Raw genomic sequence first — 26,321 nt, 5'->3', positions numbered from 1 at the left:
TCGATAGTAACGACTTTTCGTAGAGTAAAGTACTTCTCGTATTTGTTCTCGAAATATATGCATTTGTCGATCAGAATATTCTGTATATATGTTCGTTTAAGTAGCATAATGAAAAATATTTTTATACCGGTGATCCATATTTAGAATGGAAGGTTTTGCACTGGGTGTGTCTGTGTCATCATCGACTTTATCTTCGTCGTGTTCGGTATTCAAGTCTTGCGAGATTTCGCTCTCCGATTCGGACATATTTCACCGAATTTATATATTTTACTCCACGTTCTTAAAATAATCTCCGAGTGTTAAAATCTCAATGTTTAGAGAAAATGTTTACTCAACACTTTGCGATGCGAATCATTCCTTCGTTGTAGGACTTTCACTGTACACTTACTTATAAAGCCGTAAATACTTGGGTACGTGTGTACTCGTTTATCCGAATTCTATTCAACTTTTGAAATTCACCAATTGATTTTGGTTGCGCGTATTTTAACCTCGTATTTTACACTTTGAATCGATTAAACGTGTCTGGCGTTTGCGAGAACCGGTGCGTCGATGTTGTCATGGCAAATAAACAGGATTTCGCGAATGGAATAGGAATACAAAAAGTGTTCCAGGATACGTATTTCTTTTTTAAAAAATTGTTAATAATACGCTTGATTAAAATCGTTGACTTAAATTTTAGTAAATTAATGCTTTGGTAACGAGTTGAGTAAATTTAAACAGCCAAGCAATCAAGCAAAAAATTAATATTGTATCAATTATTCGGAACATCTTCTAAATCATTGACATTGATGAATTAACTTTTTTTTTTTTTACAACGAATAAGTATATTTAAAACATCGTAATGTATTGGGTTACATAAGGTACATTTTCGTAATTACATAATCGCTATTCCCTCTTGCACACGCGTACATACGTTTAAGTATACACACACAACTACGAATCCATTGCTTTCAGCTCTTATGTCGAAACCCTGTTCCTTGTCATTGGTAGGAATAAAATTAGTGAAACACTACCTGATTAAAGTAGTAAAGAGTGATACCTTTGTATAAACATGCCTTTAAGGATCAATTACCTGTTCTATTAACGTCTGTTTAATTATTATACTGTATACGTGTATATGTTACATACAGTGCAACCGTATTTTAATTAACTCTATCACAAATTTATAGAAACTTTATATGTACTCTACATACTATGTGTTAATGCTTTGAATTACAGTTGGAAATTTCTCCCTGGCTCTCTAAATACGTAACACGATGATTACGTTCTGGTAACAGTTTATTAGTAAATTGTTAACGAAGGACGGAAAATAACTTCACATTCTTTATATACGTTTAAGTTGAAGAACGTCGTTAATATACTCAAATTACTTAATACTCATTTTTTTCGTTTTATTACCGTTTCTTAATGCGAGACTATTCTAACTCAAAGAAACATTAATTTCCATTCTCTATCGTTTACCATCGAACATGAAAAAATGTATATAGTGTCCCATTTTCTGTTCCAACAATCTTCTTAAACGTGCACATAAATCATCTAACCGAATATACTGCGCAATTAAACACGAAAGGAAAGAATGGACAGTCGCAGAAGTCTGAAGCATAAAACAGCACGACATCACAGATTTCGTTCTAAAACTAAGCCCACCGGTCGATCTTTCTCTAGACAATCATTCGTATCCTAAACTTTCACTGAGGTTTCGTTCTTAGCTGGTTCCTCGACATTGCTCGAAACAATTGTCTCCTTTTTCTCGCTCTCTGCAGACTCAGGTTCGATCAAACCACCTAGAACAGCCTCTACGTATTCCTCGCGTCCCTCGTTCGTGTCCAGAGAGAATCCAATCGACGGTACGAACTCGGTTTTCACGACAGTCTTCGCAGGTTCTGTCGTCGGAGTGGTCCTTGGCGTAGGTGTCGTTGTAGTCGTTGAGATCACCCTGGTACTCGGTTTAGAAAACTCTTTAACGGTCGTCTTGCTGCCAATCGAATCGTCGTTTCTGTCAGACCTGTTGAGAGGAAGACCTGTTTGAAAATCGAGGGACCTGTCTTCTTTAGGAAGATCGAAAACGGGCTGTCTGGTTGAGCTGTAAATAGGTTCACCGAAGTTCTCCATCAACCGACCCAGAATCTGCTCCTTCAACAATGGCAGGTGAGTCTTGGCAACAGACTCCGTGGAACTCTCTTGAGATTTGGTTGAGTCTTCGAGCTGCATGCTGAAGTTTAAATCTTTGGCGATCGTTTTGACCCATAGAGGCTGTGTCCTCGGTTCTGGTCTATGAGTATCTAGGGAGAAGGGACGAGGAGCCCGGTCCAGTCTCAGCAACTCGGACATCAACTGAAGGAGACTCACCGTGGTGAAATTTCGCTTCTTCGAGTCGGGTGACTCTAGAACGGTGAAATTGTCATCAACGTTCGACCGATCCTTGATGTCCAAATTGTTGACAGTAGTAGTTTGCAGGTCCGTCGTGGTCTCAATCTCTGGTTCCACGGATTTAATTATCTCCAACTCGTCGAGTTTGTCGCTGAACGACGAACTCTCCTTGCCCTGGTGAGAGATCAGTTTGCCGATCAAATCGGTAGGCACCAATCCCTCGTCCTTGTTCACTGTCAAGGTTACCTGATAGGGAGAATTGTTCCGATCAATTGATTCCTCTATGTGTTTCAAAGTCTCCGATTTGATCGATCTGAGCAAAGCGTTCACTGTCGAGGTTTCAACGGGATCCCCTTTGTCATCGGTTACCTCTAACTTTCCACTCGGTGTGTCCACGCTTCTGTGCGATAGAGGTTTCGAAATTGACTCCAAAGGTTCAATCTCGATGGTCCTCAGCCTCTGTGTCGCAGTTTCGCCAACTGTGCTTCCAATAGAATGCGAAGAAGACACCGTGGTTGCCTTCGTCTTTTCCAACCTGGTCTGAACCAAAGTAGTCAACGTGGAACCTGAATCCTCCTTTGTGGAAGACGCGTTGCAAGCGTTTCCACTTTGCTCCGAACAAGGTACCTTAGAACCGAGACCTGGAACAGTGTCTCTAACATTGAACTGTCCGTTATTATAATCGTTAACAACCTTCTCTTCGGTTTTATTTTTAGGGGTAAATTGGAGTTTCGATTCAGAGGCACTGAAGTCATTGTAGTTGACGGGTGGTGAGACATCTCTAGAAATTTCAGGTATCAAATCACCAGAAGAAGAAGGAGAAAACCACGGACCAGTGGAAGATATCAGAGATTTGGCCTCTGTCGTGGAACGATAGCGAGAGCTAGAATCGTAGTTACTGGTGACTCCTATGGTCTCGTCGTAGGCAGTTGGTTGATCAACGTAGTCATCGGAGTAGGTGTTCTGGAACCTTGGTAGCTCCGTAGTCCTTGTCCCTGGAGAAGGTTCGTCGTCGATAGTCGAGTAACGAACCAACAGACTAGACACTTCAGACAGGTCTGGCACCTTTATCTGGAACTTGCTGCGAGTTGTTTCCGGAGGATTCAGAATTTCAGGAGGTCTGAACGCGTGCAACCCAGTGTCCATTTTATCTGTAGCACCAGTTCCCTTCCACGATTCTGTACCATCGTCTGTGAAATTACTTTTCAAATTACTCGAAACGTTAGTCGCCGAGGACTTGATAGTCGCTTCGTCGCGATTGATACTCGAGTCGATCGTGCTAGCTCTTATAGTACTCTCGATGAAGGAAGGAGTCGTTGACGGTACAAAAGTCTCTGAACGTCTTTGATCATCTCTTTGGTATTGTTCGGTCGTCTCCTCTTCTCTAGGGCCAACAGAAGCTGTAGATTCTGATCTACCCAAGATGTACTGATAATCTACCCTAACTTTTCCTTCGTAAATATGGGAGGAATGCGCGGAAGTGTTCGATCTAATGGACTCGTCGACCACCGAATCGAATTCCCCACCTTTGGCTCTTTCGTTCACAGGATTCTGTTCCTGGACCGAGATACCCCTAAACGGTTGGCGTAACGCGTGACCCAGTCCGATACTATCCCTCGTTTCGATGTCGTCCACGCTTTCTTTATCCTGGAATCCTCGGTAAGCTTCATCGAACGAAGAATCCCTATCGTTTTCCACGTTGGTCCGATTAAATCGTAGATCTTCGGCAACTCTTACCTGGAATCTCTCTCGAGGCCTATCGTTCCTCTCTTCTTCGCTGTTCGCGTCTCCGTAATCATCCTCGTAACTCTCCGGCTGAGTATATTCCTCCCTGTTCACCTTTCTCGGAGTATAGGTGGTCTTCTTCGGAGTTTGCTCGTAGGATCCACGACTCTCGTCATCGTTGGGGAATACCCTGGTCGGAGGAGTGACGTAACTCTTGGTCCCACTGTGAGAGAAGAAGTAGTCCGAGCTGTCCAAGACTTGGTCCAGATTGTTGTAGGCTAACGTGGATGGTCTGAAGGTTGTAGGCACCGTGGGTGAGTAGAACCTCCTAGTGGTGGTGGTGACTGTAGGCACCGTGGGTGCGTAAGAAGGCTGAAACTGATCGCCAAACTCGTTGGGTCTTCGATAGCTGCCTTGGAAGTCTCTGGTCCTCTGTTGATCCGCTTGGCCACGATCGTTCACCTTCTGCACGCGTATGATCGGCGAATCCTGGTAAGGAGAACGCGATTTCTCCTGAGGATAGAATCTTTCCTGGTAACTTCGATCGGTGTCCGGTTTCCTCTCCTTGAACTGATAGGGTGGCAGGAAATCGCGGACGACGGGTCTGGAATAGTCCTCGAAGTTGCTCCTCAGGTCGTTCCCTGTTGAATCCACGGGAGTGTAATCGGGCATTCTCCCTGTCCCACGTTGATAGTCCACCACGCTCCCAGTCCTGTCAGGATCCACCAAACCGTCCTTGGTCACGTCTGTTCCCGACTGGAGACTGATCATAGCGTAGGCGTTCCGTATCATCTCGTCGTCGTCCTGCTGATAGCTGTTGCGATTCACACCGATGTACTTCTCGCTGGAGGAACAGTCCACTTTCGTCCACCAGTCGCAGGTCAGTAGCTTCTGGCTGAAGATCGAGCCTATGGGACAGAGGAACGAGGAAACCAGCACATCGTGGCACACGTGGAACACTTGGCATCCTGCCACCTCGTCTCCGTAGTAACCTGGGGAAAGTCGAGACAATAAATTACGCGTTTCCTTCGAACCGGACGGTATACATTTCGCAAGTTATATGAAATCAAATTCCACGAATTGTTAGTTCTGGACGAATTCCGATAAACACTGTCGTTACTCGATTCCTCGAATCAAAATGCCCTTGTAAATCGAGTTACAGCGTTTACCACGCATTCCTGCAACTGGAATAGCCGCCCCTAATGATCAGACTCGTTTTTTCAATTTGGAATAATCGCGACACGACCAATGTTTACGTTTGATACGGCTTACGTAACGATCATGCCGCGCTGCTTCTATATTCGTACGATATATCTTTCTCTTTCCCGATTATCTAATACCGCGATTTCTTCCGCGAGCTCGATCGAGCGATACAAAGGATTCTTCGGTGTCCATCGAGAACGTTTCACGACACGCTCGTAGCAAGATACTTGGTAATTTTAATCGAATCGCTCTCTTAGAGATCGGCCACAGACGGCCGAATAGAAATCGGACGGAGTGCATTAACGCGAATACAGATAGCTCGAACGCAAAGATCGATGTTTCCATTAGAAATGGAACAAGAAATTTCAATAATAGCTTCGATAATAAAACGAAAACTCGACATTCCGTGCACGTTAAAAATGGTAAACGAAAGTTCAACCTTTCTAAATTGAACAAATTTTAACGACTCGTAGAACTGACCAACAATATTTGCAGCAAATGTTTCATCTTACGTAACGAAATGAGTCGCAAAAATTTACTCGAGTTCCCTGAGAAAAGATATTAGAAATTTTATCACTGTCAAAAATGATTTCCTGCTAGGAACCGCCAGCATTTTACGGACCTCCTCGAGAAGATATAAATTTCCTCTGCGAAAAGAAATCAACCACGGAGACTCGATTACCATCGAGTGGAAACTTCACCGTTTAAACCGTTTACAATGTTCGTTCCAGCAGTGTCCAAGCTTCCCGAATAGCGTTGAAACCGTTCAGACTCTACGTTTGGCCTTTATCTCATTGTTGGGTCACTTTCGCCGACATTCAGCTACTTCCCAAGCTACATCGTTCTACAAGTGTACAACATTATCAGCGCGTTGCTCAATAAAGAAACCATAATAAACGACCGTCGACTGAACTTTCTTCAATGGGAATACGATCTCGACGCGATGCAACTACTAAACAACATCATCCATTCGGTTCACTGCGACGTAATCGTAATTAACACCGACAGAATTGCTACCGTTGCGCGGAACGGGCCGTAATATCCGAGAAAACTCGAGGTTTCCGCAACGAGGGACACGCTAGACGTTCACGAGACACGGAAATCGTAAACACGGGTCTTGAGTTGGACGTCCTCGAGAGTGAAAACCGCGCGGTGGATTTTCGCGTGGATTTTTTTCCAATGGAGTTTCACGTTGCCGAAGGGAGAGCCCCGTTGGTGGCTGGAACGGTGACCTATTGCGAAACCGAAGAAAATGCAGCAGGTAGACGTCACGGGGCCACACGTGCCACCCATGGGCCCCGTCTGTGTGCGTGTGAATCATCCTTGACACCGATACTAAAGGTGAAAAAAGTACGGGTACCAAACGAGGGATCGATGTGGAGCGGCGCGCCGATGGTAGGATCCGGTTCGATTTTACTTTTACGATTCTTGAAACCTTTTTGCGCGTGAAATTTTTGAAATCGGGGGACTCTCTTGCGCAGCCAGCCACCGTAGCGACGCGAAACTGGTCGAAGCTGTTACGAAACGCGGAGAGGATCGATGAAAAATCGAAGAAAGAACGAGTCGTGTGACCGAAGAGGGGGAACTCCAAGAGGAAACTCCACCATCACTGTCGATTACCATCCTGAGATTGAAATTCTTACGCATTGTTCAACGTTCGCCGTCTCATCCATAGACCGGTTAGATCGTTCACTTGTCTTCGACGTGTTTGCACGACCGACCAGTCGTCCTATCGGAATTATACAAACCGATGGATAATGGACGTCGGTAAATATCAGTAACTTCTTTTTACGTTCGAATAGAAGTTCCAAGTGGGAACCAGTTTGTAGAAATGAGATGCAATTAATCATGAGTGTGCAGCGGCTCGCCAGTGGTTCCAGGCATTCGTCTTTTTAGCTCCGCTGGAACGAGGGAAAGCCGAGGTGGATCACGAATAAATGAACGAGAAAGATTTGAAACTGGCGCCGCCACGGTGTCTAACCATTTTTTTGCGGGAACTTTGTTTTTAACGATCGCGGAAAGGAATTATTTTTCGGTGTACGTTGGAATAAATTAATACTCGATTCGAAGGAGAAACGGTCGAACACGCTGACTACCAAGCCTGATAACATTTCCTCGACGAACTTTATCATTTTTTTTATCCAGCTCTCCGATCGGTCACATTATGCAACAGAGGGTTAAAACCATCGCAGTTTCATCGTTTAAGTTATTACCGCGACACGAAAAATCCTACGGCAATAACTCCGCGCGGCAACTCCACATGGGATGGTATTTACTATAGGGTGACCGATAAACCATCGCCGGATTAATATGCACACGCAGCATTTTCATCCGCTCTCGCATCAATTCCCTCCAGAGTTCCAGCACTTTCATCTAACATGCCTTAGGGCGCGTCCCGATGCGCTCAGCTATGCCACATTAAGCCACACTTACACCTACGAAACATTCGTACCGCTTCTCCTCGTTAAAACATGTTTGCGAATGCATTGTTAATCAAAATCGCGCGACACCGTGTCCAATTGGTCGACGAACGAGATTTCGAAAACGGTCGAATGTCGCAAAATGGTTTTATCGAGGAAACGTTAATAATTTAGTCCATTAGAAAAAGACAAGATTTGATTTGATTTGTACCGTTTGGAAAAGATTGAGCAAGAATATAATTGCTTTAGTTTTTTAACCGGTATACCAAACTCAATTTGGTAATTTTCAAAAGTAACGATCGTTTAACATTATATTACATGTATATTATAATATAACGTTTTTTTGTACCGTAAAATCATTTCCTATTTTTCATTTTGTGTAACGCACGAAGAATGGTAATGTGGCATTAAGTGGTTCGGTTCGGAGATGGGAAAAATTTACATCCAGATGAAAGTTTCGAGTGACGAAGAAAAACGAAGAAACTCGAATTGCATTTCTTGAATGTGACACATCAGAGTGATCGAGTGAAAATTTGGAATTCTAATTACGAAACGTAATATTTCACAGTGATCGAACGAAGATTAGAATTTTAATCGCGCGGTGTAATATTTCATCGTGAACAAAATTCAACCGTGCGATGGAACGGACTTTAATAAATTATCTTTCGTTCGAATAAAATTCTACCCATCTCTGGTTCGACGTTAGTCTCTAACCGATCCAAGAGACAACCGGTCAGTCGTTTGAAAACCGCCTGACGGGTTGCCTAATCCTAAAGTTGTGGCATTAACTTCTCCATCGTCGTGCAGGAGACACGGAGTCGATGGAATTTCGTTCCAAAAGAGATACCGCCATGTGCCCGTCGGTGAAATCGGGGATAAAGGTACACGACAGTGATTCATTTGAATCTCATTCACCTCGGGAACGTCCTTCGCACGTGAATCCTGTCTGCGGCAACGTCGTGTACGCAGGATAATCAACGCCCGGCTCACCAGGCACGTTCCTCCTTATATCCGAGAAGTCTGAAACAGCGGAACGTTTATTTTCACGTTAATGTTGATCATTATTCAGATCTGTCTGAAACGGTAGCCGATTCGAAGGATTTATTAACCGAGATTCCACGAGCTCGTTGGACTTTCATCGTGTCGTTTGTAAATGTACAAATGAACAGGTCTGGTAGACCTTGACAAACTGATCCAAACAATTGCTCTCCCAGGTAAGCGTCACTTAACGTAAGCAGTACCCAACGAGAAACTATTCTACCAATATTTTTGTTACGAGTCTGTGCACATCGATGGTTAAATAAATGACCAAAAACGTTCAATGCGGCGATATTCGTATCACGAATCTATCTTTACCAACGATTAAACAAACGAGCAAGAAACAAGGGTTGTAAAATGTTACATTGTTTAAATAGAATTTATCGCCCATAAAGGTTGTGGACCATGGGTACGAAACTACACTGGGTGCTAATAGTAGCCTGTTAGCGATCGGTTCTAGAAAATGTTAAGTACCTAACACGTAGTTCGTGTCTTATGACATTAAAGATGTTAAATAAATATCAACCAATGACGGTTAGTATTTCATTGAACTTTGAAATGCAAATAAACCGTGTTATTATATCGACTCAAGGTTGTGCAACCTGAATTGTACCCGTTATTACGTGATCGCTGCTTACAAACGAGCCGGGAATTAATTCTGTCCAAAAACATCGAATCACGGTTGTCGGAATTTTATTTATTTATTTTTGCCCCGAATAAGCAGACCGAATCATTTTTGTCGCGCAAGTTGTTATCCATTCCGAAGGAAATACTCTTCTAGTAAAAATCAATTTACGTATTCCAATTCAATAAATTCCGTACTCTTGGAGCGCGAGTCTCTGTATTCCAATTCGATCCCATATATTTTTTACGCGTACCTGTCACTCCGTATTCCAATTCGATAAACTCCATATTATTCATGCGCACCTCTCCGTGTTCTAATTCGGTCGATTCTACATTCTTTGCGCGTACCTACGTCTCCGTTTTCTAAATTCTAAATTTGTTACGCACGTTGCCTCTGTATACCGATTGAACGAATTCTATTGTCACGAGTTTCGAGTTCGAATGGATTTGTGGAAGGTTTCTCGGTTATCGCGATTTCTCAATCGAATTAAAAGTACTCGTGTACCAAGGTCGTAAAAAGTACTACGTTGAGATAATCTCGTGTGTCTGTGACATTTAACAGTGCGCTTCGGTGTTTACAGTACTCGAACCGCTCGCACGTGATTCCACGACTATGCGCCTGGTAATTTGCAAGACGCTTCACGTGACCTATGCCAAGACTTCTTTTTTTTTTTTTCTTCCCCCCACGTTTGTTGTAGCCTATCGCCTTTCACGCCACTCGATGATACGTCCTCGTGTCTTAACGATCTCGTCTTCGTTCATCGGACATCGCGTCAATCGAACGAAAGTATAGGTACCTCGTGTGTCCTCTCGATAAAAACTCAAGCATCGATTCGAAGATACGATCTTCCTTCCCTTTCGACGAGAACGGATCGATTCGGTGAGATCGAACGTCTTCGAGACGATCGAAAATCGCGATAATCATCCACGTTGGATAATGTCACCGATCGTCATATTTTATTAATAGGAAAGAAGCGAACAATCACGGTAAATGAACTGTTGTGTACCGAGTACGAGGATCGTTGGCAGGAAACGTTGATATTAATCTGAGCGGAGACTGTCCACGATAAGACGAAGAATAGAACGACGAAAACGAGGGAAATCGTCGGGGAGAATGTCGTTGAACGAAGCGGAGGATGCACAGTATGCTAATCGTCGTATAGAAATTTGTTTCTCCGCGATCGATAATCCGGAGAAGAGAAGCTTCGTTAAAAGAAAAAAAAAAAAAAAAACGAGAAAACAAGAATTTATCACCGTTAGAAAAATGCTTGACACCATTTTTAACGGCTGACGCGATTATCCAAGATGAATCTGTTATCATCGGTTAAATCTACGAGATTGCGTGAAAACGAATAATGAAAATGCACAAATAAGCAGTATGCTAACGATCGAGGTCTGCATTTTTCTGTAATTAACCGGCGCGTTGACACCATTTCTACCGGTTGACGCGATTGTTCGAAATGAAAATTAATCATCCTTCGTGTAAAAGTCAACGGAGAAAGGATTTTTACGACGCACGGTGTTTCGCGTTCGATCGTAAATTCGTAGATTGGTTTTTATCGATCGATCGGGCGACGAATGACGTTGTTGCTGGAATCGTTATCGAGAGGATCGTATTCAGAGGCCCGAAGAATTTAGAAACTCGTGATCGAGTCATTCCAAACATTCGTCCGGTTGAATTGTTTCGAGAAAAATACTGGAATGAAATCTTCTCGATTTACCTGTTCTCTCTTCGTAAGGATCGTACTGGCCACCGGCAGATCCATAACTGTCGAAGGCCCCTTCTTCTTCCGGATCGAAGTACTTCCTGAAATCGACGTTCGACGAACGTTACTCGGTAACGGGGATCGTTTGTTCTACGCGTGAATAAATATGTTTGAAAATAATCGTACCTCCCTCTGGTACCGTCGATCGCTCTTCGCGACAGGAAGCTCCTCCTTGGAATTTCATGTTCAAGACTGCCGTGAATATTACACAAGACCAGCGTCACGAGACCTGCGCAAAAAGGAGTGCCTAAGCTGGAAAGGTATTGCACCAGTGAATATTTAAAAACATAATTGTCGAGTACCCACGATACGTTGCCTCATACTTTTCTCGGAGGAAAGTATTTAAAGCGACTTCCTCGGGAAATGTACAATCTTTTTGTCGTTTGCTCCCTTCGTTTCTCAATTCTTTCATTTTACAACTTTCAAGGTTGGAAAACTATTTGAAATACTTTACTGTTTCGGAAAATGTACAACTTTCTCGGTATTTATACCTCCAATTTTCCAAATTTCTAATCTTCCAACTTCTTAACATTCCATTCAGAAGAAAAGCCCACGTAGACCGATTTAAAGTTCTCTCATTGTCCACTTTCCCAAATTTCTAATTTTATAACTTTTCAACGTTCCAGTCAGAAAAAAGCCCACGTAGAAAGATGCAAAAACTTTCTCTTGCCCAATTTCCCAATTTTCCAAATTCCGAAGCTTCCAAATTTGTAACTTTCCAATTTCCTATTTCCGTAATACCGATTCTCTGGACGCCTCTCGATTTCGTCACGTTTGGAATTTCTCGTTCTCTCGACTTCTGTACGCTCTATCTTCGTGCATTTAATTTTCAAGCAGAGTCGAAGAAGATACGGTTGCAAAAATGAAACGACCCCGAGGATTTCTAACCTGCGGTTTAGTCATCACGATCCACGTCAACGATTAGCACCGCGAACTCGCCACCGGCGAAAGCGCGTCATCGAATGAACGTGTTAATGAATACTTTGCACCCGGTTGAACCGTTTAAACTCGTTCGAGTTTCTTCGTTGCCATTAATCAATAAGCGGTTAGCGTTTGTTTCGCGGTACACCGAGGCTCCTTCCGAAATCGAGCGCAATTGATGTTTTACGGTTTCGAGACGAGTCACGAGGCGAATGCGAAGTAATCCGCTTTCGAACTTGATGGATGCCTGTAACCGGATCGTGAGAGCATTGTTTTGCCCACCAGGACGTGTTCTACACGATTAGAGGTGCTCCATTCAGAAACGAAATGAATCGATAAAGCGTCAAACGCGAATTGTTCATTGAAGATGAAGCGTTAATGGATGTACGACCGTACGGATTTGTTAACTCGTTCGCGCGTCATTACTCTACGATCGTGATCCTCTCTCTGTACACTCGCACGATGAAATTGGAAGATTCAATCGGACGAATGTTCATTCATAACGGAGAGATACGATGAAAGAAGAAGAGGAGACTCGGTTGGAAAATCGATCACCTCTGCGTTTCGTAAAGAAGAAAATTAGACGATTGAGAAATTCACTATCAATTGAGACGATCGGGGAATTAGAAAATTTATAAAAAAAATTATAAAATAGAAGAATCGAAGAATTGAGAAATTGTAAATCGAAGAACAACGGAAACTTGTCTCGTTATTTGAAAAAATGCCCGGACCCATCGTTCCCGATCGTGCAAGAAATATCCTCTAACCTTTTTCTGCATCGGTTTCTTTCTCGTAACAAATTAATTGTCTAATCAAGTGGGACGTGCGAGAAACGGCGCCACGCAACACGAAACAACTCTAATTAAACAGAAAACGTTAAACGAATGACTTTTAACGCGGAAAAGAAAACGAGCTGGTCTTTCACGAGCTAAGGTATTCGTTGGTTTCCATCGTGGCTATAGAAACCTTCGTGACCTTTCTCGGTACATCTTTTTAATGTCAGTAACGATACCAACTGCGGTAGAAACAATGCGCGGGATCGCTAATATTATTCGAACGGATGAATTGATCCCTGGAATTTCTACAACTCAGATCCCGGATCGATAATCATCGCCCCTCCCACACACGTGATCCCGTTATCTTGCATTCCCAATGACATCAGGAGCGCTATAGTTTTTAATTGGGTCACACGTGAGAAAGCGTTGCCCGGAGCTATTTAAATATATCCCGTCGATTGAAAATTATTTGAATATCCTGTCGTTGATCCAGAATCACTTCATCTTTCGTTTATAAATTTATCTAAGTGTTATTTTTCATCAATACACCTGTTCAATTATCGTTATTTAAGATAAGCGCAACGACACGTTACTTCGAAAGTTTACAATGTAACATATTATCGAAGAACTCTATCGTTCGCAATCTACTGTGAATTTAGTTTCAGATTTTGTTGATTTCGCGCATTTTTCTAATAAAAATTTCGAAATAATTGCTACCATGGAAATACGCGTTTCCATAGTTCCAAGGTACCGTTTCGAAGGAAAAGGATAACTTGGACCGAGCAATAAAGGATAAAAGTTAACTGTTCTTTCTTTTTTAAAGAGAACTACTTTTCCTTTCTTATTGCAGAGTGCTTCAACCGCGATCTCTAAAATTAGAGATGCGTGATCGCGCGAATATGTCACTGGATAATACCGTCAATGTTCCCGAAGAGTAAACGAATGGAAATAACGATGCTGTGTAACATCGGGTACACGTTGTAACCTAACAGCGTGTTGCCTAGTCGACGAATTTCAACATCGAACAATTTTCTCTCATCTAAAATAAGACGTCGCTTGCGTTAACTTACGGAACGCGTCAGGAGCAAACGCGTCACAACGGAAATTTAACGTTTCCAGTTAACGCAATCCGATGTCGGTAAATATGAATTAGTTTTAATAGCATCCCGGTGTCGAAACAGAGGCGGAGATTTTACGAAGCCGTGGATTGTGCAAGAAAAAAATACGAAAGAAACGAAATTAATACGAAGCCGCAGTCGTTGCGCTCCTCCCGTGTCATCTCGAACGCAAGATTAGGCACTTTACGGTACTTTGTGTAACGTTTTAAGTAATCCCCTGAACCAAGACTTTCGAATTACCGTAACCGCGAAACTAGTTCCTTAAAAATTACTTCGATCGCGTTTCTTTTCAAACGCTACTACGAAAGCGTTGATATTTAAAATTCTTCGATACGAAACTTTAAGAAAAAAAAAAAAATTTACGTCATAATACGGTTTCGCAAGGAATTTGCGTAATTCTTCCCAGTAAAGATTAATATTTCGCTCGTTACGATCGTGATTGAAATTTATCGACGAGGAATGTGAAATTTTCGAACCTTTCGTCGAGAAGAAGAAATGCAATTGCAGTTCGCGGATGCATCGATGCGCTTGTGAAATACGCGAGGCTGTGGAGCGGTGTACACCTTTCTGTGCTATTCGATCCTTTACTCCGGCGTTTTTATTTTATTTTTTGGAGGCACGAGCCGCCCCCGTTTACGCGACACACCCTGTGCATGAATCACGATTTTGAACAATTCGCTCTAAGTACGCGTAAAAAGATTCAAGTGCAAAGACTTCGGTGTCCCTATATTGCGCGTTCTATTCCACTTATCTCTCTGTGTTACTTCCGATCAATTGAATTGCTCTCCCATTTGTACAGTCGTAACAGAACCGCATTGTGCTCCGAATACAGTCGTGAGAATATATTTGCATGTTCCCGCGGCGACCCGTGCATTTATGAATCATGAAGATTTCACTTCCATCGAGTGTACATACAAGAAACACGATTGGAAACGCCCAATATTGTAAAATTCTACCTCGTACGTGACTACGTTAATCTTCTAGCGTACGGTGTTCTAATTGCATCGATTTGTTCCTAGAGAATATTTTTTATCGAGCGAAATCATCCACCAGAGTGCGGAGAGAATTGTTTCAAAATTTTACTTTCGAATAATATTGATGCATTTTGAATTCGTTTCGTGCGAAACAGAATTTTTCTAAATAAAATAATTACTTTCGAATCTGATAGAAACATTGACGATAGTTGAATAAATCTTTCGAAGAGATAGAAATTCATCACTTTAAAGGAGATTAATCGATTTATTTTCAATTTGGAAACCTTTGGACGAGCGAAACAATTGCTCGTGAATTGAAAAGATTATTACGCAAATCTAGTTCAAAACAAATGCGACCGCTTCTGCATTGACTGTACATAATGCAATAAGTCACTCCCACATTCTATCCACACAATCAAATCGATTGTTTCTCGATTTTTCGAACACCGAAGTAACATAAACATTTCCCAGATTCGATCGTTCCCCGTAATAAATCTACACGATTTGTAGATATTTCACGATATGTATACACACGTGTGTGTATATATACGCACACGTGCATCGATACGATGCATAAACGCGATATCATTTTTCAATATTCGTTACCTTCGACGTACGCCAACGTTTTCCACACGCATGGGCACTTTAAAATAGCAATCAACACTCCTTAAATCTGAACTGCATCTGCAACTTCTACGGCACACTTTATATTCATAGATCTTCACAAAATTATACACGAGAATGTTTATTACTTAAGAACAACATTCAACTTTCCCACGTTGTGTACAACACTAAAGCAATTAAAACTGCTTAAATCTACATAAATAATTTCGACGATCGCAGCATCTTTGAAAATGATCGCGAAAAGTGCACAACATCCGGAAAATATGTTTACCGCTGCATGAACAATCTTCGAAGCTCGTTACAAAATATGAAAATCCAAATACTATATCCGTTACCTCGGAACCTTGAAGTTCCCCCCGCGAAACTCCCTCTAATGACAATTAGAACTATACATCCGCATAACAATTCGAACGATTCGACCTCAAAAAAAAAAAAAAGAAAAGAAAAAGAAGCGCCATTCGAGTACGATAAATTACCATCGAACGTATCGAGTTTCTCGCGTGGCGACACTTTGCAATCGCAATTAAAGTTCCTTACGACCGTTAACGCGTGTCTACATTTTCTCTAGCGCGAATCGTCGCGAAACAATGCACAAGATCCGGTATCGGATAGGATATTCGTTACCTGGTAGCACCGTGGCGACTCGGTCCCGAATATAAATTAAAAAGTTCTTCGTACGTCGAGGAACGTCGCAAGGTAGAAGGTTACGGTGCGTACGAACGATACGATATACAATAAGGTCTATCGACGATGGGTAACACGCGGTGTACACGGTCCGGTATACGTCTTTGGGATTCGGACAACGGATGGTCAGGTTTTACCTGTCGCGGAGGCGGAGCTGATCGCGTACCGTAATCTGATTCACGAAAGCCGGTGAACACGGTGCGCCGCGGCGACCTCGAGGCGCGAAATTCGATTCGCGTGAAAATCGAGCACTTACACAGTGTACGGAGGCTGATCGGCATTTTGTTGCACGTTGCATGAGTACCCGAGGAGCTGTACGACGCCGAACGTCCGCCCACCGTGGAGCAGCCGATGCACTGCGAGACTCGACGATCACCTACCGAGAGTCTTCTTCTCGGCCTCTTCGACCCGTTGGAAGGGATCACACGGGTCCCTCTTACCTTTCTTTTCGCTTTCCACCTCTCACCTGCCCGCGAACAAGCGAGTCATCCCTCCGAGATGGAATCTCGACCGCGCCTCCGTGGAAATTCGGCGCTATCTCTCCGACGAGTTAGATGGATGTCCTTTCATGGCGCTCGGACCGCTTTCCTTCGATTATTTCTCCTTTCCCTGCAAATGATTTTTTATCAGTCGAGTTTTTAACACCACTGGAGTTATCTTTGATTTTCAAACGCGATTGATTCTTACTGTAGAAGGTGTTACAAAGTCGGTAATTTTTAAAAAAATATTGCCCGTGAGATATTACAGCTTTTGCGTTTTTGAAAATAAATAGAATTAGAGCCTTTCTTTGATTTTCAAACGCGATTGATTCTTATTGCGGAACGATGTTACAAAGTCGGTGATTTTTAAAAAAATATTGCCTGTGAGATATTCCAGCTTTTGTGTTTTTGAAAATAAGTAGAATTAAGGCTTTTCTTTGATTTTCAAACGCGACTAAGTCTTACTGTGAAAGATATTAGAAAGTCGGTAATTTTTAGAAAAATATCGCCCGTGAGATATTCCACCTTGGCGTTTTTGAAAATAAGTAGAATTAGATGCTGTCTTTGATCCCTAATTGAGTAGTATTATCCAACCTAACCCAGACCTTGGTCAAATACAGTAATCCGTACCTATAATAGCTGGTACAACCAATACGGTTCTGGTTCGTTTAATTTGAAAGAAAAGTAGACGACCAATCCTATTTTCCATGATCCAGATCAAATATCACCTCTACTGTAGCGATTATCATTATTTAGAACATTCGTTCGAAGAAAACTCGCGTCGAAGATCGAATAATGAAAATTGTTACCAAACATCGTATCCAACCTTCTGACGAAGAATCGATACAAGTGACTTCATCCTCGATCACAAATGATGCGATCGTCGTCAACCTACTCATCGTAGGTTCGATGAATAATCTCAACGATGGTCGTACGTGCGATTAAAAGAAGAAACTCGTTTGCTCGAAAAGCAAATCTACGGTTCTTTCGTTCAGAGACGCATGGTATATCCTTTGAACGATGCAACAACGATAAATATTGAATCTATTCGTGCGACAAGATCTCTTTGGATACATAACCGAAGGCAACGACTCGCAAACACCACCTGCATCGTTTGTAGACACTGTCTTTCCATTTATAGTCCGTGTCGCCGTTCGGCGCAGGTTTCCAGGTATCAAATTCCATCAGAAAGTCCCGATGCTTGCAATTAAAATGGAAAGTAGAGCAGACCGATAAACGCGAAGCGTCGGCCACCTCGTAGCAACATATCGAGCATGGTTAATGGAGCACTATTGCGTGCATCGGCATCGATTTCCTTTCAATCTCTTTCACATCCTCCTGCGTCCACGTGTAAACGTGCCTCTGGTAGAATTATCTTCGATCGAGGGACTTGCAAAATAAAGATCTACGCGCCGAAACGGGCGTAACGCACGCTTCGACGCGTCCCACGATCGTTGCGACCGATCTGACATTTATTGTGCGCAAACACGATGCCACTCGGCACGATCGACTGGTGCATACCGTCAAGAATTCGCGAGACTCTTGTAACGTCGTCGGTGTGGTCGAAAAACGACCCTGAATTTACGAAATCGCGAAATCGAACCATCGACGAAGACAAGAATTGACGTTCACGAAAATTTTAAATATTCCTTCAAGTATTCACGCGTACCAAGGAATCGATGATCCGATCGTTTATCGAAGAGATGACGAGAAACTTACAAAAAATACAGTTCATCGATTTGTTTCCGATTAATTACATTTTTGATATCCGTTACCGATCGACCGGTTGGGAAAATGAGAAAATAGATGGTAACCTGCAAGAGGTGTTTAATGGAGCGGAAAGTGATCTCGAGATCGGTGGTACTTTCGGATCGGATGTTCGATGTACCGGCGAATTGGAACATTGTAGAGATCGCGAGGATCCTTGCTAATTCGAAATAATTGGAAAATTTTAGGAAGAGTTGAATCGGAGAACTTGGAAAACGAAGAGTTGAGAGAGGTCGAAGAAAAGTGTTAGGAACCGAAAACTTGGAGAACCGGAAACGTTGAAAATGTAGAAAAATGTCAAATTAGAATATTCCGAGATGGTTTGGGGCGCCGAATGGCGAGGAGGAGGGGAAAAATCGATCGTTTCGATGCATATCTCCCACGTGTACGAGAAAGGAGTTCCGAGTCGGTTCTACGCTCGGCGCTCTATTAGCATAAGAGACAAGACAATAATATCGAAAATAACTTCATCGAGCCGACTGCGTTTTGCATCGAAAGCAAACGTCCTACATCCTCCTTGCGTACGTAGGACAGCCACGGCAGAACCGGTGTGTCCTCCGGCATCATTTCCATCTTCCATATCCGTCAGAGGTGCAAAGGTCTCTCGGAATACCGGTATGTCCGACCTAAATGTACACTGTATTGATACACCGGTACGTGTAATTGAAGAAAGAGAACACATTATGTAAGTTCGATGACATTGCCTCCGTTCTGCACACGTGCCTTACCTTTCTCCTTTTTTCGACTTTCATCCTCTCTTCTTGTTCTGTTTATATTCTCTCGCCTCCATCTTCTTGTCGTTCCGTTCCACGACGTAGTCCATTCTTTTTTTTTTCATTCTTTTCTTCGAGAACCACGACTCTGCTCTCCGTTGTATTTACTTGACCCTTCCACTATCGATAGGGTGCTACGTTATGTCCACCATGTGTTTTACTTTGCGTGTTTAATAGTATTTCTTCCATTGGTCGTTAATATTTTGAAAAATACAATCATCTTCGAACACGCTCAACTGAAACATACGAGAAGAGAATGTTAAATATTTAAAATATCCCCGTTGATTATTCTTGGTTCGAAAAATTAACTTAACGTTGCAACGATTAATTTCCTATTGTCGTTTATTATTATCGAATACGGTGAGTTTGTACATAGAAAGAAAAGAATGTTATAGTTCCCTTCTTGGTAATTCTTCGCTCGGAAAATATCTGAATAGCGCAAGGGTTAATTCTATATCGTCGTTTATTATTCCTCTTAATAAATATTCTATCTCTTCTTCGTCTCTATCTTCTCTTTTCAGATACACGATGTGTCCATTGGCTAGTTCGATCGCGAAACTCCTTTCTTGGGGACTGACTTGCACTTCTGCATCGAGCGACCAATACGATCACCGGTCTGCTCTTAATTGGGTGCATCCACTTTGACGGTGACTCTTACCATTCGCATGGATTTCTTTTACCCGGACACTAACACCGTTCGTGCATCGTATCCGAATAATTCACTACGTACAGGAATAGGTTTCGAATTGTCATCGAATGACTCGTCTCGAGCGATCGAATTGCTTCTTTGCGTAACGTGAAATTACCTCTGCACTACTGTAACGGTTCAAAGTTGCCATTTACAGGTACGAGGATCGACCGGCTGGACGAAGACGATCGAAATATCGAAAAGGACAGAAATGAAAAGTGAAAATCGTATCGTTGGAAGCGAAAGGAGCGATTCGACTGGAAAATAACGACTCACGGAACACGTGTAAGGAGGAAAAAGGCTCAAGGATGATGCTGGTCACGCAGGACATCGTTTATCAACCCGGTTGAAGGAGCCACCAGCGAAGAATAACTCCGAGACAATGCACCATCGGAATGTTTACGCGCACGCGTTACAAATACGCGTAATTACGAACGTACAGATAACGGATAATTTAATTGCGCGTAGAACGAACAATTTCACAATTCGCTTGCATTTTTCGTCCGGTGCGAGAAAATAATAACTTAGTTGTCGATGGAAACGTTCGTCGAAGATGAATTTTTAATATAATTTAAGAAAGATTCTAAAATTGCAAAAACAAATTCCATGCCTCCATCAACCGATATATTTCAAAAATTATTAATTTCGAGTACGATTACTCTCCAAGAATATTCAAAGATTGCGCTCTCGAGTTTACTTTAATAAAATATGTACCGATTGGATACAAGGTAGTATATACAATTTTCCGAAACTATATTTCCCAAGACAATTTTCAAAACTGTTCTACGATACGATAAAGATAAGGAAAGTAACCGAGTCTTGTTGTACGTTAAAACGTACCTACTCTCCTATGATAGAACGACTCCGATCTCGACCAAAGACTTTCCAAAGAATATACCACGGCGTTGCGCAATCCAAGGACAATTACCTAACAACAATTTCTCTCAAAACAATCGTCTCTTTCGCGGAATAAATCCACTTGTTCAATTTACTTTGCGCGATAGATCGCGCCAGATAAAACGCGTTCTCTTACGTTAGAATAACTCTGGACTTGTCCAAGGACGGTACAATTCATCTTCCAGAGAACTGTAACTAATCGCACGTCCAAGGACAATCGTCCAACAATAATTTCCCTCGAAACGATGTAACGTTCGCGTAATAAAAGCTAATCGTTCGATCGACTTGGCGAGATAGGCCGCCTCGAATAAAATGCGCTCATCTGGGATCGTGCGGGTCTCGTAATAACCGAACCAAAGGTTCGCTCGAACGCTCAATTAGCAGATTACAGGATACACGAACACGTCCCGTTTCAGGCGAACATTTAACGTAGGGACGAAGTCAACGCGCAGCGGATAATTTGATGATCGTCCGTGTCATTATAAAAGGTGTAGGGTAGAGGCGAAAACGTAAACGAATTTACGTAATCGAGCTTACCGCAAATATCGTCAAAACTGAACCCTAATTAAATCGGGTGAAAGCGTCTTTATCGGTCTAATTGACCGGCCAGACTCTTTATAATATTCATTCTCGCTTTCTGCGTTTCTGCGTAATCGGTTCGACTCGCGATTCCGGTTCATTGGGACGATCGATTCTTGGACGAGTTCCAATTCGTTAAGCTCGCGACAACAGTTGACAATCGTTTCTTTCCTTTACGGTAAAAAAAAAAGGCAATCGTTTCCTGCCCGACTCGCGAGAATTATCGTTAACCGCGGAGGTTTCGATCGTGCAACGAAATTCGTGCGTCATTGGAGCAAATCGAACTATATTCTTGCACAATGTACTTTCATTGCGATAAAACACACGTAACATATTTCGCAAGTCGGAATCGAATAGTTTTATTACGGACTTTCGAGCGTTATCGATACATTTAAACCGTCACGAAGAACAACCTATTACGGATTATTTCTAATTTAAAGATCGTTGTGGAATATTCGGTGACGCGACTATTCTGTTCCATCGTGTCTGAGAATATAATTATTATGTTCACACTTTTCTCACCGCGAATACTCCAACGACCCGTACGATCGTCGTTGCGCAATATCAATTTGCCTCTAACCTACGCTGGTATTATTTCGCACATCGTTGCAGAAATTATGTTTTACTAAAGACTATAATGGAAATGTTTCGCTTCGATTCAACGGAGAACACGTACGTTTAGAATTCTCGTTCGATTTTACGAGACGCATGGTTCCACGATGGAGCTGTATCGAAACGTTACGATTCGTTATCGATCGCGATCGATGCTCGACGTCGAGGAAATCGAAATTTCGAATTGAACGAAATCGGTTAAGCAGTTCGGTTAAGTTCGTGGAAACTTTTACTTTCGTGCGAAGCGGCTGCAACCGAGTTCACGGTGCATCGTGGCTGATGCAAGGGACATCGATGAACATTTCGCTGGGCATTCCATTCGGTTAGGTCGGTCCGCGGGAACGGTACCGTTTTCTGCGTGAAAGCAACCGGCGGTGCTGACTTTGTCGTAAATCGCGGCGATTCGCCGATGAGAACCGGCGAAAGGATGAGCTACGCGCCTCGTACGTCCGACGCAGCATCCAGTTACGTGAGAAATACGAGTGGTACACGCTGACCGGCATCACGTAACGCTTACCAAAGCTGGAAAATGGTAAACGAGGTTCGTGGGTAGCCTCTTCCCTTGTCCCCCGTAGAGAATCTCGCGGAAAAGAACGATCGTGGACACGTGACTCACATACAACCACGCGTCATTTCATTATTATCGTTTGTGTATTCACGAAAATTACAATTTTACTTTATTTTTCTTGCAAGAATGAATATAAAAGTTTCGTTCGTGAGTACCGAGTAAAATGGTAAACGAGGTTCGTGGGCAGCCTCTTTCCTTGTTCTCCATAGAGAATCTCGCGGAAAAGAACACTCGTAGACACGTGAGTCGCATAAAACCATGCGTGATTATATTATCGTTCGTGTATTCACGAAAATTAAAATTTCACTTTATTTTTCTTGCAGGAATGAAAATAAAAGTTTCGTGAGTACCGAGTAAACTTTCAAAGAATATTCAATCATCGATAAAATGAATCTGGATCGCACAACTTCCGTGCAATCGCGAGAGACTGATAAAATTTCATTTGAATATTTTTTCTGGCGAGAATGAAAAGAAAAGTTTCTTTCGTGACACCGAATAAATGAAGAATATGAAAATCATCGGTAGAAGAAAATAAATTCTACCAGCGAATACAATTCTTAGATAATTATGAAAAATAATAGAATATACTCGGAAGAAAGCAAAATTTCATTGGAATATTTTTCTAGTGGTAAAAATATAAATTCATTCGTAAGTATTGAATAAATGTTCGAAGAAAATGTAATATCCATCGTCAGTGAAACGAAACAAGGTTTGCCAGGTGAGACTTATCGATGAATCTAACTAGCGGAGATTAGAGTGTAACCTGCTATTTTCGATGAATGAAAAAAGTGTGAAACGATGCATGAAGAATTAGAGAGAACCACTGTTCGGCCATTATTGAATTCTTATTGAGAAAGGTCGCTGACTAGTCTTTCTTGTGATGCTAACACGACCTCCAGGTTGGAACGAGGCCAAAACGAAAATCGACGTCTACCGACGGAGGGTGAAAGTTGTTTTTGTCATTTCGATGTTCCAGATCACAATGGTTCCACGACAGATTCTTCGTCGATTACAACAGAATCTATACCGATATATTCTTTGAAATAACGTCGTGCTACTCCGGACACATTTATCGTCTTTCTTTCGTCCAAAATTTAAAGAAAATTTCTAAAAAAATATAGCGATACAATTCCATTTCTTCTTAACTTCACTTTTCTTTCTCAGAATACACAACTCAAAATCAAGATCAGGACTTCGTGAAATAAAATACAGAATCGAATATTTTGAAATTTTAGAAGCAAATTGGCAAAGTTGTTAAAATCTCGTCCAAAAATCGGTGAATTAATTGTTTCCGCGAGTATTACTCGTGTCACTGTAAGAACGCATCGAACCCTAGAATTCTATTCGAGAGACTTCAATGCCGGGAAGTGCTTGCGCAATGCTTATCGCCTAAACGATGAGAAAATCGTGCACACGCCAGGAAATGAAATTCAGAGGAAACTCTGTTATTAGGGCATCTGGACTCTATCGACTCACATTGATCGATAACATCTGTAGAACTGTTAACGCAATTTGCTCTGTCTTTGGTGGAATTGCCACCGCTAAGGTCTTTGTCTCCCACAATTCGAAACAGAGTACAATGAAAATTCGCATAAAGCTGTCAACGACAATTTGTGACATCAAATGTACAAAATAAGAGGAAGGAGTTACACGAAAATAGTTATAAGACGAATTACGAAAAAAAAAAATAAAATTACGAGTACAATTATTTTATCGCGCATAAATTTATTAATTTAAATTATCGTTCACAACTTTGTATTAAACCATTCTTATCGACGATAAGAAATTGCACGTAATTAATCGAAACACGTTAGTTCGAAGAGATCGTAATTTTATAAGTATAGTTTAGAATATATATATGCAGATGCATTAATTCGCGAGAGAAAGACAACTGTTGCGTATAAAGTTTTACATTTCCCGCTAACTTAGGGCTACCGATACCACGTGCTGCCATCTATACGAAATATCAACAAGGTAGTACTGCAATACTTTCTTCTAATATATGGATCACAGATCAAATATAAAATAAACGTCACAAATGACATATACAATAGACATCTAGACGGAGTGTAGAATAAATATCAGAGATGAGATACGTAGACAATGTTTTTTACTTATCCAACGCTATGCTCTCATAATAAAATAAGATTGTAACATCCAACGTTATCGACTCAGAATAAAATAAGATTATAACGCTACAAGCGGTAAGAATTGAAAGTAAGCCGGTAGTTGGGTATACGAGCAACGCGACATTAGCGCCACAATTTCGATCGCACGCCACTAACCGAAGCAATAAATTTTAAACACGTTTATTCAAGTAAATTAGACCGTATTATGATTAAACAATATATGAACTCGAAATATCGTGCGCGAAATTATAATGTAATTGAGAAATATAGAACGATACGTATCGATTAATACTAGATAAAGAGTGTAAAAGAGGCGCCAAGCTCGGAATTTTGTTCGCGACGCCGATTGAATTTGTGATCAAAATTATATCAATATTGGGTAATGCGCGGATAGAAAACAAACGACAGTAGTAATACCGATTAAGAGCTATTAAATATCAATAAGTAAAAGACTCACATGTCGATGATTGCAGATTTCTCGAGCCTGTTGAATCTTTTGGTAGGTGTTATCCTTTTGAGTTCTCCGGGGTAAATGGACGACCCCTAGCGCCACGCGGCGTCACGTACACGAGCGACGCGACACGAACGCCACAACTTCAATTGCGAGCCGCTAACCGAAATAATAAATTTTAAACTCGTTTATTGAAGTAAATTAGACCGTATTATAATTAAACAATATATGAACTCGAAGTATCGTGCGCGAAATTGTAATGTAATTGAAAAATACAGAACGATACGTATCGATTAATATTAGATAAAGAATGTAAAAGAGGCGCCAAGCAGTGAATTTTGTCCGCGACGCCGATTAAATTTTCGATCAAAAGTATGTTAATATTAGGTAATGCGGGGATAGAAATCAAAAGAGAGTAGTAATACCAATTAAGTGCTATTAAATATCAATAGGTAAAAGACTCACATGTCGATGATCGCAGATTTCTGGAGCCTGTCGAATCTTTTGATAAGTGTTATCCTTTTGACTTCCCCGGCGCAAATGGACGACCCCTAGCGCCGCGCGGCGTCACGTACACGAGCGATACGACACTAGCGCTACATTTTCGATCGCGAGCCGCTAACCAAAGTAATAAATTTTAAACACGTTTATTAAAGTAAATTCGATCGTATTGTCATTAAACGATATATGAACTCGAAGCATCTTATGCAAAATTGTAATGCAATTCAGAAATACCGATCGATACGTATCGATTAATACTAGATAAAGAATGTAAAAAAAACGACGCGACGCGAATTTTGTTCGCGACGCCGATTGAATTTACGATCGATCGCAAATCAATAACGGAAGCAATAAATTTGAAATATTGTCTATTAAAGTAAATAGGGCTCTATTATAATTAAACTGATCTAGTGATACAGATCGATACGTATCGATTAATAATTGATAAACTATGTAAAAAAAGTACCAAGTTGTGAACTTTGTTCGCGATGTCGATTGAATTTATAATCAAAATATATTAATATTGGATAATGCGCGGATAGAAAGCCAACGAGAATTATAATACCGATAAGAAGCTATTACATATCAATACGTAAGAGACATACACTTCGATGGTCGCAGATTTCTTGAGTGT

General features: G+C 41.6%; 1 protein-coding gene across 3 annotated transcripts; it reads right to left on the bottom strand.

The window, feature by feature from the left end:
* Window positions 1–814: 814 nt before the first annotated feature.
* Window positions 815–25,345, bottom strand: LOC143148845 (uncharacterized). 3 transcript variants are annotated; one of them, XM_076315593.1, is made up of 8 exons: window positions 25,193–25,345; window positions 19,218–19,498; window positions 16,500–16,852; window positions 11,273–11,375; window positions 11,102–11,187; window positions 8,634–8,738; window positions 2,350–5,087; window positions 1,882–2,005 (listed from the first exon to the last, which is right to left on the bottom strand). In XM_076315593.1, exons 3-8 carry the CDS (start codon window positions 16,522–16,524, stop codon window positions 2,000–2,002), a joined length of 3,063 nt encoding a protein of 1,020 aa, XP_076171708.1. In that variant the 5' UTR covers window positions 16,525–16,852; window positions 19,218–19,498; window positions 25,193–25,345; the 3' UTR covers window positions 1,882–1,999. The 3 variants fall into 3 exon arrangements, with proteins under 3 accessions (XP_076171706.1, XP_076171707.1, XP_076171708.1); XM_076315591.1 differs by having other exon boundaries at window positions 815–5,087; XM_076315592.1 differs by lacking the exon at window positions 19,218–19,498 and having other exon boundaries at window positions 815–5,087.
* Window positions 25,346–26,321: the final 976 nt, after the last annotated feature.

This window comes from Ptiloglossa arizonensis, chromosome 7 (genome assembly GCF_051014685.1).
Source record: "Ptiloglossa arizonensis isolate GNS036 chromosome 7, iyPtiAriz1_principal, whole genome shotgun sequence".
Lineage (NCBI taxonomy): Eukaryota > Metazoa > Arthropoda > Insecta > Hymenoptera > Colletidae > Ptiloglossa > Ptiloglossa arizonensis.
The sequence above is the reverse complement of the archived record's forward strand: the minus strand, read 5'-3'. Positions and strand labels throughout refer to the sequence as shown.